This window comes from Monodon monoceros, unplaced genomic scaffold (assembly GCF_005190385.1).
Source record: "Monodon monoceros isolate NGI ecotype Baffin Bay Population unplaced genomic scaffold, NGI_Narwhal_1 Super_Scaffold_18, whole genome shotgun sequence".
In the NCBI taxonomy this organism is placed as follows: domain Eukaryota; kingdom Metazoa; phylum Chordata; class Mammalia; order Artiodactyla; family Monodontidae; genus Monodon; species Monodon monoceros.
The window spans coordinates 16,417,381-16,436,254 of NW_021703774.1; the positions used below are offsets into that span (position 1 = coordinate 16,417,381).

Below are 18,874 nucleotides of genomic sequence, written 5' to 3' on the forward strand. Positions count from 1 at the left end.
CTTACAGACCTATATATGTATATTTTTTGTGGGGAAGCGTTGGTGTGTTTTTTTTGGTGAGCTATTGAGAAAAACTATGTAGCAGATTTTTAAATTATAGCATTTCTGATTTGGGGTGATGATTTTATTTTTAGACACTTTGGCAATTATGATTTAAGAAACATCAAATTTCTACTTTTATATTATTTCCTTTTTTATGCTAAGTAATATATATAAATAATGGCTTAGATTTATTTTAAGTGTTAGGTTATTTTTGTATGAGAGATTTACTGAGGTGGAAATTCTCATATTTAACTTATGCAATGAGGCATAATTTCTTAGGAAGCATATTTGACATGTTCTAGTTTCTCTTATTTTCCCTAAATATTTGAGTTAGCGTAAATTCTTTTTTTATGGACTGGCTGACCAGTGAAATGGTAGTTAGACAACAGATAGTCTGCATCTGATTTGAGACTTGATTTCTTATAGTTGTCTTAAAGATTATTAAATTGGATGACTTTCAGAATCTAGGTGTTAAACAAAAAGATAAGAGAAAGCAGGGCTATTTAATATCATTCCGAAATTTCTGTGAAACTGGGCCTAAGATGCAAACTTTGTAGGGGAATTATTTAATAAAAGTGATCTGTTCTTTTTTAAAAGGGTCCATCCCTTACTCCATCTTTCCACAGTAAAAATAGTTCCCTCCTACTACCAAATTGCACATGCTTGCATCTGTTATATATCGAAGGATAATCCTCCCCTCAAAACTGTGCTAGAGCAGAGACGTTTATATTTGCAAACCCATTTGGGTGTTACAAGTATTATGTAACCAAAGTTAGATTAGTCCATGGCCTGGTATTTGTTATCCTAAAGGACGGTATACATCTAAGATATCAAATGATTAAACCAGCAGAGCTCAAAGTACATTTTTGTATGTATCCAAACTTTTGAAATTTAGTGTCTTCTTAAATTATAGAACTGCTATTTTGTCAGTGTAATATAAGTAAATGTGAGCAACTAGTCCTCAGTAGTAACATGAGCATGCTAAACATCTCAGTATAACTTAACACAGATAAATATTTCAATACAACCTCACACGTAGATAATTTTGAGAAACAAATTTGCAGCACCTAAAAACTTTTATCTTCTCAGAATTAAAGATTTTACTCTTTTTTTTCCTGCTATTAATCTGTTTCTGAATCATATTAAAGCTTTGCAAAAATTCTTCTGAATAGGACATCAGGTGATAGAAATGGGTAAATAACTTCTTGTTTAGTAAAAAAGTTGTTTTTTAACATAAACTTATCATATAGTCATTAGTTTAATTTAGAAAAATTGAGCAAGATTTTCAAACTGAAAGGAAGGAAGAGAATATTGGCAGATTTTCTTCTTTCAGAAATCATTTTATTCCAAAATAAAATTGAGTTGCTGCTATAAGAAAAAAAAAATCACTTATGTTAGAAGGTGTAAAGCATATGTAAATCACGTGAAATAATTTTTGTCATAAAGATAGGATGTTTTATATGTATTAATATTTCTGCATATTGGCAATCAAATATTTAAGCAAAATACCACCATATATGAATCTAAGGATGAGCATATTATTTTAAAAACTCTGTATCTTTAGATGGATGTTTCAAATAATCTAGCTCTGTCATCTCTACCCTAAATATTTTACCTACAACATTTATTTATTTATTTATTTTTAAAATTTATTTATTTATTTATTTTTGGCTGCGTTGGGTCTTCGTTGCTGCGTGTGGGCTTTCTCTAGTTGTGGCGAGCAGGGGCTACTCTTTGTTGTGGTGCGTGGGCTTCTCATTGTGGTGGCTTCTCTTCTTGCGGAGCACAGGCTCTAGGCGTGCAGGCTTCAGTAGTTGTGGTTCGCGGGCTCTAGAGTGCAGGCTCAGTAGTTGTGGCGCACGGGCTTAGTTGCCCTGCGGCATGTGGGATCTTCCCGGACCAGGGCTTGAACCTGTGTCCCCTGCATTGGCAGGTGGATTCTTAACCACTGCGCCACCTGGGAAGTCCCCCTACAACATTTAAATTCTGACATCAATCAGATAAATAATTCTGCACCTAACTTCTGATATTGTCTTTGAGTTCTTTAAGGAGGGAAAAGAGAAAGAACAGCATTACTATACCCCTCCCCCCCATAGTTATCTAAAAATAACAATATTTGGATTTTATTTTTGGTAACTATTTAGGGTAATAGAGTAATAAAAAGATTTTATTTTTGTTTGTTTAAAAAGAACAATGGAAAATAGTAACCAGGTAACCAGTACCTAGGTATTATCTTATTCCCTTACCTGGATATTCAGATGGCTGGGGTGAATGTTATCAGTACTAGCATAGTTTAGTATTGCTTATTTTTTGCTTTTAGGCGTTGAAATCTCACAAAATTAATACCTGTTATAGACTGACAATAACTTAGAATCATTACAGTAGTTTAGTACTTTAACTTAGAATACTGAATTTATTTTCAAGTTAAGTAGACTTCTACATAGATTAAGTATTATTCTACTCGTTGAAAAATATATCTTGGAAACGCTTTGGATGGACTAATTCAAAGGCTCGCTTTCAGTACTTAGAACCTGAAATGACTCCATAGGAAGCTCTGGAAGATTTATTTGAGGGTAAGTCCAATCCTTTAAAATATTTTGTCTTTCATAATATGAATAAGTGGGTGAAAGGGAATGTTTAAATTTTGGAAAACCTCTTAAGGCTTTTCAGTCACTGTGTTTTGCACATATGAACATACTTAATATTCAGTGGCTGCCAACTAAACTAATCCCTCCTCCCGTGCTGGTCTTTAGGACATGTAAATACAGTACTTAACCATAAAGCCATTTAATTGCAGTTTCTAGACACCTAAAGATGTCCCAGTTAACATATAACAGCAGAGAAGTCCTAAGGTTGAAGTGTGAACAGAAACATGGACAAACTGAGGACCTTGTAAGGAATTGTAAGGCCTGAGAGGATGCCTGTAAAGGACTCATCATAGAGCATAAATATTTAGAAGAGATAGGAGGAGGTCAAATAAGTAAGTTGGTATTACATCTTTTGGATAACTTGTTTCTTCCCTATACGGATTTACTTATTTTATTTTATTATAGATGTTTATTAATATAAAATTATATTATACTAATTTTAATATATATAAATTATATTAATATAAAATTATATAATATAAAAGAGTCATAAGTGAAATGGGATGGAAGTTTTATTTTTTCAGTTTTTTTAATGATCACAGAGTACCATTATTGCACTTAGTATAGTGATATATTTGTGCCACGTGAATTTCACTTTTAAAACATACATTTGAAAAATCAGTAGATACTTTTTAACATTTGTAATTTCATAAGGAAGTGTGAATGTGTGTGTGTGTGTGTGTGCGTGTGTGTGTGTGTGTGTCTTAGTCCAGGACATTATACCAGATACCATAGACTGGGTGGGAAAAACAACAAACATTTATTTTCATGGTTCTGGAGGCTGGGAAGTCCAAGATCAAGGTGCTGGCAGATTTGATGTCTGATGAGCACCCTCCTCCTGGTTTGTAGACAACTGACTTCTTGCTGTGTCTACTTGAGGCAGAGAGAGATCGTCTTTCTCAGTGCCTCTTTTATAAGGGCCTCATGACCTGATTGCCTCCTAAAGGGCTCCACCTCCAATATTATCATATTAGGAGTAGAGCTTCTACATATGAATTGTGGAAGGCGGGGGATCAAAAATTCAGTCCACAGCAATGCATAAAATAGCAAATGGTACATTTTTAACTTAGATGTGAAATAACTTTAGCTACCGTTGATTCTTTAATAAATTATTTGTTTTTTTATTTTTGGCTGCGTTGGGTCTTCGTTGCTGTGCGCGGGCTCTCTAGTTGCGGCGAGCGGGGGGGGCTACTTGTTGTGGTGTGTGGGCTTCTCATTGTCATGGCTTCTCTTGTTGCAGAGCACAGGCTCTAGGCACGCAGGCTTCAGTAGTTGTGGCACGTGGGCTCAGTAGTTGTGGCTTGCGGGCTCTAGAGCGCAGGCTCAGTAGTTGAGACGCACGGGCTTAGTTGCTCTGCGGCATGTGGAATCTTCCCAGACCAGGGCTTGAACCCGTGTCCCCTGCATTGGCAGGCAGATTCTTAACTACTGCGCCACCAGGGAAGCCCTACCATTGATTCTTGACTTAGATTTCCTACTAGAATTAGAAGGTTAAGTGAAGCATTTATCTGGCATTAATTGAGCACCTGTTCCAGGAACTGTACTAGAATCATTTGAGTGATATTGTTTATGGCAAAATAAGGGGTAATTTTGCTCCTGTAAAAAATCAAAAAGTCAAATCTCCTATTCCTTTTTAAAGTCGACTTCCTGCAGTACGTGCCCACTGTATGATTTGGATTGTGTGCCAATTTGGATTAACAGTGATAACTTGAAATAAATCAGTTATGTGCCATGACTTTAGAAATGTTTGTTAAAAGATAACCCTTTAAAAAACTATTATAGTGGAATCTAATTTGTACATTAAAAAACTATTGTAACAGAATTGTACAGTGATTGTACAGTAATAGGAGTCCTAGAATAATGAAGCTTGTCTAGGGGTGTGAAGAGGTTAATTTGTCGGTACTCTGTTGATGAAAAGTTCATTTTTACTTGGAAACGGTTTTCAGTTGAAGGAAGCAGAGTTCATAGTGCTCCTTCCTTAAATTTATCTATTAGCATCAACATGACTGATGTTTGTCTCCACTCAGCATATCTGTGATAGGTAGTGAGTCTGTTGAGTCCTGCAGATATTATGAGTACGAAGACTATTTGAGGTGAATTGGCAGTTAGAACAAATTTTGGAAAAGGGAGAGAGAACTCTTCCATGCCTACAAAAAGCTCTCTCATTCCTTCCCCAAGAAAGCAGGAGTCTGAATTTTGGCCAGCTGGATAGATGAATCTTACTGACTACTGCAGCAAAGGTAGGCCTCCTGGTAAATTTTTTCCCTGTGTGAGCTTTTCAGAACTTGATTAAATATATCAATCAGGAGGACCAATGAACAGACTTGGAAGTAAAATGGTGTCTGAGATAGGTGACAGGACATTTAGAGTAGTGATCGGTGGTTAACAAAATACTAAGAGTTGTAATAAATCTAATCAGAATTTTGTAGTTTGAAGATATCGTCCAACAATTCTTAAACAATTTCAGATTCTCTAAAGGATGTTTTGTAGCTTAGAAACACATTAATATTTTTCATCTGGTCTACTGAGCACACTTTCAGGGAGTTATGATTTAGGGCTATTTATCTAGGTGTGTGATGAAACTTTTGTATTCAGAAGAGTTGTCCCCAGAGACAGTTACAAAATATGTTTCATTTTGCTTTGTTAGCAACATCTGGTCCAACACTGCTCACCTCATTCGCCCACCCCTCCACTATAGCAGGAGTATATATTTAGCTTTCTGTCAAATGCTCTTTGGTTTTCATTCGAGTAGTTAAACAAGGGTATATGTTAGATTCCTTATAATTTTAGTCTCTACATCACTACTGTCCGCTAGGACTTTCTGTGATGATGGAAATATATCTCCACTGTCCAATATGGTAGCACAAGTGGCTATGGAGCATCTCCAGTGTGGCTAGGGATACAGAGAAGCTGGATTTTTCATTTTACTTAATTACTTCAAATTTTAAAAGCTGCACATGGCTAGTGGTGGTCTGTCTCCCTAAGAGGAGAATAAAGTCACAGAGCATATATTTAGTCTAATAAAATATCAGTAAATTTTGCAATCATAAGTCTATCTTGAATTGTTACATAAACATTTACTGATACAATTTAAGTATATACAAATACTGGTGTGATTTTTATTGACTAAATTATGGTTGATGTCTTTTTCACTATTTGTATTTTTAAAAAGTTATATTAAGTTGCTTTATAATTATTTCCTGAGGTATAACTGTTGTCCTTACATGTTAGGCCACTGTGTATGACACATAGCATTTGCTTTTTTAGTAGTACCACCTGCAGCTTTCAGGATGAACACACTAAACTTTAAGTCTCAGTGCAGTACTGTGAAACAATAGGTTTGTGATGCACTAAAGGGACATGCTGAGAACTGTCAGAGCAGCAGACAGCAGGTGCCATCTAAGCCAGTGAATTCCAGCGCTGGGGACTTCTGTCGGGAGCCTCCTTGTTTAGGAGGCTTCCTGAGGAAGCGCCTTGAGTGGCAGGGCTCCCGAGGTATCTAGCAGCTCAGATCTATCCCAGCACACACTCGACATCCTGCCAGAGCAAATGGAGGTTGCAGATTTGGGCAAAAAACCCGGAAAACAAAGAGCACCATGAGCGTTGTTAGTACAGCCAGTTTAAAATGATGAGGTGTTAAACCACATTTGTATAAAGAACAGTTTCTCTAACCCCAGAATCATTACCCTGCGTCTTTAATGCAGTCGGTTCATAAACATCAAAGCAGCAACACCAGATTTGTATGGGGTCAAGACCAACTGGGGCTCTGAATGGAGAGACAGCTGAGAGCCGCGTCCTTTGTGTGGGTGGCCTTGCAGCTGTTGATTCACCCTGAGGCTTCTAGACAGTTGCCTCTGCGTGCTCATGCTCGCAGAGCCAGACTTCAGTCTTCGGTAAAAATGGATCCCCTCCCCTGGGATGGACATAAACAAGGGATTGACATCGGCTCTCAAAACATCAGCCGGGCAGCCAGACAGCAGTTACCCTGAAATACTGAGTAGTACTCAGCACAACATCAGGGCTGCCTCCACATAATATTTGTCTTTGTACAGTAACACTGGGATCTCTTAAGTGTATTATAAATAGTAAAAGCTCAGAGTCCAAAAGGTTCAAGGTGACATTATCCTTCTCTACAAATGGTAGGAATGATAGGAATATCTCTTGCATGACACAGCTGCCATACTTTGGTCCTTATGAGGACTCCCAAGTACACTTTTTAATGATAAATGAAGTTATATTTACATGGAATATTTTTAGAAATATCAGTATTCGTTGTTAGATGACAGAAGGCAAAATTTTGGAATCAGAACTGAGTTCAGAGTTCAGTTTGGACTCACATTAAGCCATGTGTTGTTGCAAAAATGTCTTAAAACTTTTTGAGGCTAGCATGTACCTCAGGCACAGGGATATGTTTGTGTATATTGGAGGGATTGGAACAATGCGTGCACAGCGTCTGTCTAGCACAGTGCCTGCTATGTAGTAGGGAGGGTCTCAGGAAACAGTATTATGTATTTGGAGGTTTAGATGCTGTGCATGTAGATTTGTTATTCATTTCTGATCTCTAATCATAAACGTTCCTCTTCTAGATAATGAGTTCCTCCCAGAAAAGTTTAAAGTCTGGCAGATAGTAAAATTTGTGTTCACCCAGTAATTCTACTTCTAGAAACCCTCCTCAGGAAAAGATCCTAATTACAGAAAATGCTGTGTGAACAGCATAATAGCATTATTTTTAATAACGACAAATTCTAGACAACCTACAAGTTCAGTGACTTGAGGGCACACACAGACATCAACTGTGGTACTTCCACTTTTGTGCTACCATTTAACATGATGGCGTGAAGACTGGTGAAATCACGTGTCAAGAATTGCATGTAGACTGAAAATGTAAAGAATTATGGATAGCATAAGTAAAATTTTCAAATGCCGAAGATTCATTAGATGAATAGAAGAACATAATACGTTCCTTTTTTAAGAAAATAATTTTTGACGGCCTGAAAAGTCGAGTTCACACTGAGTACCAAGGTCCTGACCTTTAATGAGAAATTAAAATATATTTACTGTCTACTTCAGCTGTTCCAGAACCAAAACTCTAAATACTGTCTTAATAAAACACTCCAAGGGGTTGACATGGAGGGGTGCAGTTGATAACTGCATGAAGGTCGGCCCGTCAACCAGTCAAGTATAAGTTGGACCAGAGCAAGTCATAAGAACAGCAAACATTTATACAGTAATTATTGTGTGCCAGATAGTATTTAACAGTTTATAATGCCCTTAACTCATCCAGTCAGTCCTATGACCCTGTGAAGTAGGTGCTGTTATTGTCCCCAACGTATAGTTGAGGAAACAGGCAATGGGTTCAATAACTTGCCCAAGTTCACAGTTATTAATACAGTTGAGTCCAAGCTCCAGTCATAGAGCTGTTACACGACAGTGATTCCTCACATTGTAGGTGATACTGATGTTGTATAGAAAATGACATTCTAGAAATTATTAAGGTCTTATAGAAAATGAGATTCTAGAAATTGCACTTTGCTCTGGGAAAAATAAATAGGCATATTACATTTTTTAGTCTCATTTACTCATGACACGAACCTACGGCACGTATCAAAAGGTGAACATTTTCCTGGCACTAGCAGTTTAAAGGTAGCTTGTCAGCTCAGGCTTTATTTTGGTTGCTACTGTCAGTTTATTATACAGTGTACTATTGGAGAATTTATTATAGATCTTGTTTGAGTATGTCTGATAATTAAAACTTTGCTGTTCAATTATCTTGACGCTGCAGAAATGGAAGTACTACTAAGTACTGGAGTAGTGTCCAATAGTTTTGTCTATTGGAACATGACTAGCTCCTTTTATACTAAGATACAATATATTGCCCATAGCTCTGGTTGTTACTTAATGACATTAGATGGCTCATAAGCGTGTAAGTACTGACATTTTTGCTATTAAGAATTTAGATATTCAAATTATGCTTCGTAAAAATGAAGACTAGATTTTAGTTTAGAATGTTACTGGCTAGGAGATAACAAGTAACTAACACTTTATTTTTCCTCTGGGGGAAAAAAAAGTCAATGGAAAATATCCTTGAGGTGAAAGTTAATTACAGTTAAAAAAAATTTACAGCCACATGACATTGTATCATTGTTTAATAGGCTGTGATGAAAATACCCAGGGAAATTGAGTATGTTAGTTTTCTCCAAATAGGAAGCTGTAGGACATACCACTTTTCTCCTCTAGGTGGCACGATTTAGGCTATCATTGAATTAAACGATTCCCCTCCAGCCCTCACACCAGGCGAGGGACTAGTTTCTGAACAATCAGTACAACCGGGGTATCGATTCCATTTAACCGTTATAACTGGTCAGATAACCAGATTGACCTTGCAACAATCTGTTGTCTAGTGACCTTAAGTAACTTAATTAACAAAGACCTCTTAAAAAACAAAAGCTTCTCTCTAATAACCAGGTAGCCAAAATCATTTTTGTGTATTGCTGAAGTCTCTTTGGGTCATAGCACACGCCCATTTATGGATTTATTCCTTTGGTTTATGGTAAACAGCTTGCCATTTGATACTGACTGTGAAGATACTGCGTTTGTACTTGAAAAGACACATAGAGATAACTGAAATAATCTAAAAAGAAACCAGAACTGTAGGTGACGTTAACTTCCCAGGTGTCCCTGGTTTTGTTGCAGCCTTCACTGTTTACTAAACAGGAAAGATCAACATGTAAAAAGTCAGTATTAGGTGACCCGGAAGCAGCAAATGACAGAAACATTCTGTTCGTTCTGTGCACTAAAACGGGAAGAGGACACTTTATTTTTACCTTTCAGATTCTTTTATCTATTGTTCACTTTCCAAAATTTTAAAATGAATTTGGCTGCACCCAGAATACATGAAATACTTGTTAATCCCATTTTCATCTTCCTCCTCTTCTTCCTGTCTGTGTGGGGGGGTGGGCTTTCATGGAGCTCAGAAGAATCTTGACCAGGCACCTCTCAGGAACTTCACTTTGGGGGTGGTGCATGTTTATATAAATGCTAAAAATCGTACAAGTATTTTCATATTATAGCTCTGATAGTGATTATTAGAATCGGTAGCATAGGCAAAGAAAAAAAAGGCTTGGAAATACGCAATATATATCATACTGAACCGAGAGAAGGTGAAAAGTTAACTGATGTATTGTTACAGATTCCAATTGGAAAGTGGCTTCATTTTAGGGTGACAATCTGGGACAGTCCTGGTTTACCCCTGGCGTCCTGTGTATAGATGAAAAGCATCCTCTTCACTCTTGAAAGTGCTCAGGTTTGTGTGATAAATTATATGGTCGCCCTAGATGTAAGAACTAACTTTCTTTTCTAAGACTTGAAACAAACAGGAAAAATTTGTGGCCCGCAGTCTCCACTTTTACAAATCATAACTACCGATACAGCTTTGCTTGCTAAAATATGTATTAAAAGTATACTTCCACTTCGCTTTTTAAAATACGTATTTACTAGTTTTTCCTTCTAACATTAAAAAAAACTACTTCCAGGTTTTCTTTTTATCTGCAGTTGCTATTGCCTGTTGGTTTTTGTTTTATTTTCATTTTTTAATTGCAGGATAATTGAGGCAGCACAAAGGCAAGGTTGTTTGAAATAGAGGTTGGTAACTTTGCTCATGGAAATTTACACATTCAGAATTTTCCACAATCTATGAAACCCACTGAAATGATGACAAATTCATTTAAAGACTATATATCTTAAAAAGATAAAAATTCCACTTTATGTTGTTATTCTCATTTTAATTATAACATCATTATGTTTTTCTCTTATCCTTCCTCATCTTTGAATTTTTACCTTGTTCATACTTCTTTGTCTCCCTTTCTCCCCAGCAACCTAATTCCAGTCTCTTGCTTTGTGAAGTATCTGGGGACTGCTGGGCTGGTGGGGTCAGTGAAGTAGGAGCAGAGATTCTATAAAGGCCAGTGTCAAACCCTGCCCTAAAAACTAAGGAAAACTCTGCTGCTGGCTTCTTTTGATCAGCATTAGCATTTTATCAAGCATGTCTCCATATTTTAGTGTAAGACAGCTGTCCCCATAATGTTCATTTATTTATATCAATCACCAAGTGCTATTTTAGTGGCTAAATTTCACCGGGGGTAAGAAACCAGGATCTCTGGCTGATTTCAGTAGGCGGTGACAGTATCCAGGCCTCCGGAGGTTGCCCCCTGTTGGAAATCTCACGGAGCTGAAAATATAGAGGTGGAAGGGCCCCAAAGCCACCAGCAGTAATCCATCAACTAATCGCAATTCCAAAGGGTAAGATCAGTGTTCCCACAGTGTATCATCAAAGTGTGAGGAGTTTATCACTTTAAAACCTCACAACCTACTGATATGTCTGCTTTTCCCTGTCTCCTGAGTTCACCCCTTTATCTTTCACCACCTGTGATCTTCTCTTTCAGCCTTTTCCTCCCTGCCAGTGTGCCGTCCTTTGTCCTTTATCACTTCTTTCTTGGATAAACCTATAGATACAGAATGGAAACAATATTTGGATGATTTTTCTTGTGGAAATCACTAAACGTTTTCATTTCATTATTCTGAGAGCAGAAACTTGCATAAAAATGCGTACAGAACATGAGACAAAAAGTGTTATGGACCAAACATTGTTTTTGAATTGTGGTATCAAAGATAAAATTACAAGTAAGAACTTAAAAGGCTTTTGGTATATTTTCACATTAAAGGGTTACTTTGCCTTTCTCAAGTGTAACTATTGAGAGTAAAATGTAACCAATTACAGTAGCTCTGTATATTTCTTTTCCCCACCTCCTGGTTTTTGAGGCTTGAAACCATTGTGGAAAGCTTTCAAAATTGTTACAAATGAAGTTTTTCTTTCACCAGACTTAGGAAGGACCTATTACATTATAAACTCTTCTCTGTGATCCTTAGGGGTAAAACTCCGGGACAGGGATGAGTAGTTGTTTTGATATCAAGCATTTGTTTAGGCTCTTGTAGGACCTGCACATTAGTTAAGTGAATATACCCATTAATGAGCAGAGAAGGGCTAGCGGTGGAAACAGCTCTCCCACTGATCTGGAAAACAAAGAATTCCATTTTAGGGTGTTAAACTGGAATTTGGACTTAACTGGATTTTGATAATCATTTAGAGTTCTGTTCACCAAAAGTGTATCTTCTTGCCCTTTTTCCTACAATTAGTAGGGGCAAAATACTATAATGTTTAAAATAACAATGAGCATGAACTTACAGAAACTGCTAGGAGGCATAACCGTGAAGCAAATTCTAATTAGCATCTTCCCTGGCTTTTTCATTCTATTCATGTTGGAGAAAGAGCTGACAGAAATGAAGAAGTGAGAGGATACAAGAATGGTCACTAACATTTAATGGGCATATATTTAAGTGCCAGGTTGTGTTAGAAACTGTCTTGGTACCTTGTGTCATTTAATCCTCACGGTAATCTTAACTTGTTGGTACTATGTGTTATGCCCATTTCATAGATGAAGAAACTAACACAAGTGTCTGAGTAACTTAGCCAGGATCACAAAGCCAGAAAGCGATGGATATTTGAACCCAAGAAAACTTGAGTCTGGAACCTGCCCCTTTTACACTATGCTCACCTGCCTCCTTGAGCTAATCAGGATGGCCTGTGTGGGTGAAATCCCCTTTTACCGCATGGCTTTGGTAAACCAGGGGGACAGCTCTTGAAGTCTTACCTGTTGCATCTTCAAAGGATTGCTCACCTGAGAGGTAGAAAGGGGCGCCTCCTCTCCTGCTACACTCAAGTCACTCTCCTCGGCCACACTAGAAGAGTTTACCATCCCCTCCCCTGTCCTCGCTTCCTGGGCTTTAGGGAAATTAAAAGTAGCCTCTTATGAACAGGCCAGGAGTCTGAGGGGTTATAAAGTAAGCAGTACGTGTTCATCAAACTAAATACCATGGGCAAAAGTGTGTGTGTTTATGTTGGGAAGGGGGTTGTCAGAAGGATTTATGGCTTAGATTGCTTTCCTAGCAGTGATGGAGATGGACTTTTGCTGCTCTATCCACACTCTAATCTGAATCCACTTAACCTCAGGTACGTTTGTGTTTATATCTAGAAGGTAGTCTCCCTAATTTGAGGGGAGGCTGAGCCTATGTCCTTGGCGGAGCACGGTGCCTAAGGTTACCAGCCACCTTCCAAAGCCAGATCTTCACTCAGTAGCTCCTGCTTTATGTCCTATAATTGCCCCACGTGTAGGAACAGTCACTTTTCCCCTTTGTGTATAGCTAGATTACTGCAGTTCTCAAACTCAACTCAAAAGGGATGACAACTTGGTGAAACTACTAGCCCCATAGCAGCACCTCCTGAGTATATTTTGCTTTGGCTATTGGAGTTGTAGCTGGTTGTCTGACTGCTTTCAAGTTGCTTCAATTTGAAATTAACCTCCAGGAAAGGAACGTGCTAATGCTGATTTACACATAATTTTCAGAATTATTCAGAAGTAGGTTGGAACAGTCCCTTTATTCCAGAGTTTTCTGATGTGTTTTCATCAGAAAAAAATCCCATGTTCAAGGGAGTTCAGGATATGCTGGGTTAAAAGGGTTAAACAGTTTTATTTTCTGTAAGATTCTCAGAGACTTTAACATGACGGAAACTGTGAATCTGTAAGTAGGCAATAGAGTACCCAGTATCTCTCAAACTTAACTTCACCACACGATCCCTGTTTGTCAGACACATTCTGGTACCAGTGCTTCTTAGAAATACGTAGTGGATAAGAACATAGACAGTACATTCTGATGGCAAAATCCATCTTACTATGGTCTTGAACAAGGTACTTAACCTCTCTGTACCGCAGTCTCATCTGCAAAATAGAGATGATAATAATAATACCTACTTTAGAATGTTGTGAAGATTAAATGACTATATATATATATATATATATATATATATACACATCTGTCGATCTGCCTCACGTTACTAAGTGTAATATCTGTTAGCTACTGTTATCGTAACTATTTACCCCTCTATTTACTAATGGTATAGGCCCCATACACATGGAAAGTGTAAATTCCAAAAGTTAGAGAAAGCTCCTTGTGACCTTTCTATAATAAAAGGAACATCTGAACTAGGGAGTGATATAGTGGCTTTGAGTCTGGGGGAAAACTCAACAGAGTTTCCAGTTTAAATCATCTATCTAGTCGGTATGGCTACCGTCATGATGAAATGAAAATGTTGACTTTGAGTAACTAAAGGTAAAAGAAAAGAAAAAGGGAAAAGTGAACAGGGGCAAGAATTATTTTTGTATTTATCTAATTTGGACTAGGTTGAAATAGAAAATGTCAAGTTATGAGTAGTGTGTAACAGTGACATCAAACACTTAAAATCCCAGCTTCCTGGATATATGCTGTGGAAAGAATGAAGTTGATTGCTAAAGTCTAGCTGGGCAAGAAGGTGAAGAGAAAGCCATGTCAAGATGTGGCTTAGGCAGCAAATTAAGAAGATAGCCATTCATTCAAACAGTAAAATAAATATAATTCATTCTCCAGGTGCAAAAGAGAGAGCTCTGTTTTCAGCCGTTCACAGTCAAATGCAGAACTAGGCTGTAAACAACAAACCATAATAAAATAAGCTTTAGGATAGAGGTACCAGCACGGTGCTATGGAATCTCAGAAAATGATGCCACTAAAAAGCTAGGAGGTGGAGCTTGGATGACCTATCTCAGGGCTGGCCTGGCCCAGAGTCAACTGTTTGATGCTCATTTGCATGAGCGAGCGAGCGAGCGAGCGAGAGAGAGAGACAGAGATGCTCATTTGCATGAGCGAGCGAGCGAGCGAGCGAGAGAGAGAGACAGAGAGAGAGAGAGAGAGAGAGAGTGTGTGTGTGTGTACAATACAGGAGGGAAGACTTCCATTCTGGAGCAAGTGATCCCAACTGGGAGGCTGTGCGCGAGCGAGCCACACGAAGTAAAAATGGGAGGCTTGATCGCATGTCCTTCACCAGACGGGTCCAAAATGACTATATAAAGTAAATACCATAAATCACTGTTGTCAGGGCGCACACCACCTCCTCCCTCCCTTCCCCACAGCCGTCCTCATTTCCACACCCCCTCAACGGTTCAGGGAGAGCTCGTGGTCTAAGTAAACGAGAGGACTTCTGACTGTAATCCTAGCACGTCACTTCGTTGAAGGCAAACACGTGGTTCAGAGAGAACTTATAAATCTCTCCTCCCAGGCAGGATCGTGATGTTATCTGCTGGCAGCAGAAGGTTCGCTCCGAGGGGAGCTCCAGAAGCTCCCGACCAGAGAGAGAGAGAGAGAGAGAGAGAGAGAGAGAGAGGCAGGCAGAGGCAGCGGGAGAGATACAGAGAGACCGAGAGAGGCAGAGAGACACACACACAGGGAAGAGCGAGAGCGCAAGTGAAGGAGGCCTGGCGAGAGGGATGGAGAGCCTAGGATAACGGTCTAGGGAGCCATTCGGGGGCAAACCGAGGGGCTGCCTGGCTGCAGAAAAGAGGAAGGAGAGGATCTACTGCAGGCTGCCAAGTGCCTACTACCCTCGGCGAGAAAGCCCAAGTGGGAGAGAAACCAGGAGTGGGTGGGCAAGGGTGGGTGTCCAAGGGAACCCCTTCGCAACCCCCTAGGAATAAAACTCCCCTGTCGGCGCGTCCCGGGGCTGCCGCTGCGGTCCGCGGGGGGCGAAAGCCACGGCGGCGGCCGCCGCTCGTCTGTTGCCGGGTTGGCGTTTCGAGCGAGAGGAGAAGGAGCAGAAGGAGGGAGCTGGAGGCCGGACGCGTTCGCCAGCGGCGGCGGCGGCGGCAACGTGGAGTGACCGGGCGGGTCGGCGCGCCGGCCGGGGTGTCGGCCCCCGCGCGCACCTCCGGGAGCAGGATCCTCGCCGCGGCCCCCGCGGCCCCCGCCGGACGCGGCCGAGTCCCGGGCGCAGCGCGAAGCGCTCCCGCCTCCCCGCCGGGGCCGGGCTCGCTCCCAGCGCGCGCACACGGGCGCGCGCGCGCGCGCACACTCACACACACACTCACACACGTGTGCGCCCCTCCGCTCCGGAGCTGCTGCTGCTCCTGCTTTCAGCGCCGTAGTGGAAGGCAGGGCCGCGCCGCTCCTTCTTTAAATATATAAATTGGAGCCGGCCGGCCTCGGCCGCCCCCCTGACAGCGCTGCCCGCGGCCCTCCCGCCGGCGCTCCCGCTGCCAGCCCCGGGACCTTTTCATCTCTTCCCTTTTGGCCGGAGGAGCCGAGTTCGGATCCGCCACTCCGCACCCGAAACTGACACACTGAACTCCGTTTCCTCCTCCTAAATTTATTTCTGCCTAATAGCCACTCGTCTCTTTTTTTGCCCCCATCTCGTCGCTCCAAGAAAACTTTTGCTGACTCCCCCAAGTGAAGCTTCCCCCTTGCCCGTCGTGTATTAATATTTCCACTTGGGGAACGACTTGCCTTTTCTTTTTAAAGGAATTCAAGCAAGACAGCTTTTTCTCTCGGACATTGACTCCCGATTGTTTTCAAAAGTTTCGCATTAAAAAAAAAAATCTACCTGATCTGTACTTTGAGAGTTGTTGGTTTCTTTTTATTTTTCTTACTTTTTTACTTTTTAAAAAATTTTTTTTTCCACCTTAAAAAAAAAAATGCACTACTGTGTGCTGAGCGCTTTTCTTCTCCTGCATCTGGTCACGGTCGCGCTCAGCCTGTCTACCTGCAGCACGCTCGACATGGACCAGTTCATGCGCAAGAGGATCGAGGCGATCCGCGGACAGATCCTGAGCAAGCTGAAACTCACCAGCCCCCCAGAAGACTATCCCGAACCCGAAGAGGTCCCCCCGGAGGTGATTTCCATCTACAACAGCACAAGGGACTTGCTCCAGGAGAAGGCGAGCCGGAGGGCGGCCGCCTGCGAGCGCGAGCGGAGCGACGAGGAGTACTACGCCAAGGAGGTTTACAAAATAGACATGCCGCCCTTCTTCCCCTCGGAAAGTAAGTACCGCTCCCCGCTTCCACTCCCCGGGGCTTAGCGCTGCCCGAGGCTTCCAGAACCGCAGGCACTCCAGGGATCGCCCTGCCCTCTCCGGATCCCAGCTCGCTCCTTCCCCTGCTCCTGTCCTCCGTCCCACCCACCTCCTTGCCAGTTGTGTGCTTGAGGACGTTAGGCTTTGAAACGTGGACTTGCGACTTTTAATTTTCTCCATTTCTCCCTTCCCCCAACGCCCCCGTCTTTTATAAAGCGTTTTTCTCTTTTTTTCTCTTCCCTGGAATTCTCGACTCGGCCACCGGCTAGGAGTCAGCCCTCCTCTGTCAAACTTGGAGGCGCTCCCTGGGGCCGCGTTAAACCGGGAAACCTTGGTGGGTTTGTTTTCTTTGCTCCGATTGGCCTGAAGCCCGCCGAACTGGTGCACGAGGGGTTAAAAAAAAAAGTGGCTCAAAACTAGCCTCTCCGGAAGGCGCCCCTTTCCGTGCCGACCTATCAGCTGATTCCCCAAGCCTTCCCTATTGTCTCTAAACTCCCCGAAAAATGTCAGCATCGCCAAGACAAAACCCGATCTGGAGACCCCTCCAAAAACCTACCTCCAACCCCTCAATTCTTGAATCTACTGCCTCGGCGAGGTGTTTACATTCCGCCCAAGGCGAGATCTTGTAACCACGTCCCCTTTTGATTTCACCTGGAATGGTAGAAAGGACAGCTTCGTTGCTGACTACGGTTAAAAGGGTTTTTCCTTCACGTTATTTTTTTCCGAATTCACTCAAACCTGCCTTGAAATCGCCGGTGTAGCAGATCCTTTTTCTTATGCGTTTATCGTTTATCTTTCTCACTCTTGAGCCCGGTGTTCCCTGCCCTTTCATAGGTTTCCTGCAGTCACTTCGTTGCATTCCTAAATCTCAGCGTAGAAGACAGCCGATTTTTTTTTTTTTAAACTGGCTTCTCTGAGGGCAGTGTCCTCAAAACCAGCTGGCATACAGTAGCAACGCGAGTGAATGATTGATTGTTGAGTTCTTTGAGGGGAAGGGAAGAGGGCAGTTAGCGTAGAATGATTTCCAAGTTCTTTAAAAAAAGAAAAGAAGAAGAAGCATATATTGATGCCTGAGAGGGTTAAATACCAGGAAGAAGAAAAAGAAAAAAAAAAAAAAAGAGCTCCAACATTTGCCTATTCCAAATCCCAAGTCGTACACTTTTCATTGGTTGCCCATCTCTCTCCTCCCCTTTCCATGCCCTATATACTCCCTGGCAGCCTTCACAACGTCTCTGTGTCTTGCCTACAGAGATAATATGGCCATCTTGGTAATTTTATCCTAGAGGTTCTAATTGCAGGGTGGTGCTTTTCTTTTTGAATATTTATATTTAGTTTGACAAGTCGTAGTTCCGGGACTTGCCATGTCTTGTATTTGATGGTCTCAGATTGTCAGCTGAAGTATCCAACCCCAGGCTTCCTGGCGACCTCTGTTTTGCTGCAGCATCATCTCTTCTTGTTTAAGGGCAGAGCTGAGGCAGGAGATCCTGGCAAGCGGGATGATTTTATTATTGTAATTACGTCACCATCCACAACAATGGTGATAAATACACTCCACCCTGGTGATTCCCCCCCGGGGAGTGAAGGAAAGCTTTCTACCTGGGGTGGAGCCATGGAATTAATTAGGAAAGAAAGTTCATTGTAATTAGTCCAAAATCATTGAGACCCAACAGGGAGTTGAGTCAGTTTGCTTTCTCTAGCACGTGCAACCGTTCTACTGGAATTTGGGCAGGCGGGCAGTTATGTTACGTAGAACCAGAACAAGCCAAGCCTTCAATGTTTACCTGCAACAGCTCTCATGAATTGCTGGCATTTTCATAACAGAGAGGAGGTCTGATCCCTTCATGAGATAGGTGTGAAGAGAGCAAATTACCCAAGAGGGTGTTCATTCTTTGTTCTTCAAGCACTCTTCAGTCTAAAGAACTGAGGTGATCCCACGCAAGATTATCATCATCACCAAATTGGAAAAAATTCTCAAATTATTAGGATTTCAGAGGTTGGCATCTCAGGTGCGTGTGTGGATTCCCTTCTGCTTCCTCTCCCAGCTACCAAAGAAATGAAAGCCTCTGATCAGTGCAGGATAAAATATAAACTATCAGTCTTCCTACAAAGAGTGCAGGCTTCTTAAAGCCTTAAAGGAAACTTAGGAGCAGAAAGCCTTATTAATAGCAGATTTGATACTACTGTGCTAGGACTGTG

General features: G+C 41.1%; 1 protein-coding gene across 3 annotated transcripts in view; it reads left to right on the plus strand.

The window, feature by feature from the left end:
- The first annotated feature begins 15,833 nt into the window (after window positions 1-15,833).
- Window positions 15,834-18,874, plus strand: part of TGFB2 (transforming growth factor beta 2) — an 80,923-nt gene continuing 77,882 nt past the window's right edge. For all 3 annotated transcript variants that reach the window (XM_029230949.1, XM_029230951.1, XM_029230950.1), the window contains exon 1: window positions 15,834-16,646. In XM_029230949.1, the coding sequence (XP_029086782.1) occupies window positions 16,301-16,646 (346 nt within the window). In that variant the 5' untranslated portion in view covers window positions 15,834-16,300. The remainder of the gene's footprint in view (window positions 16,647-18,874) is intronic.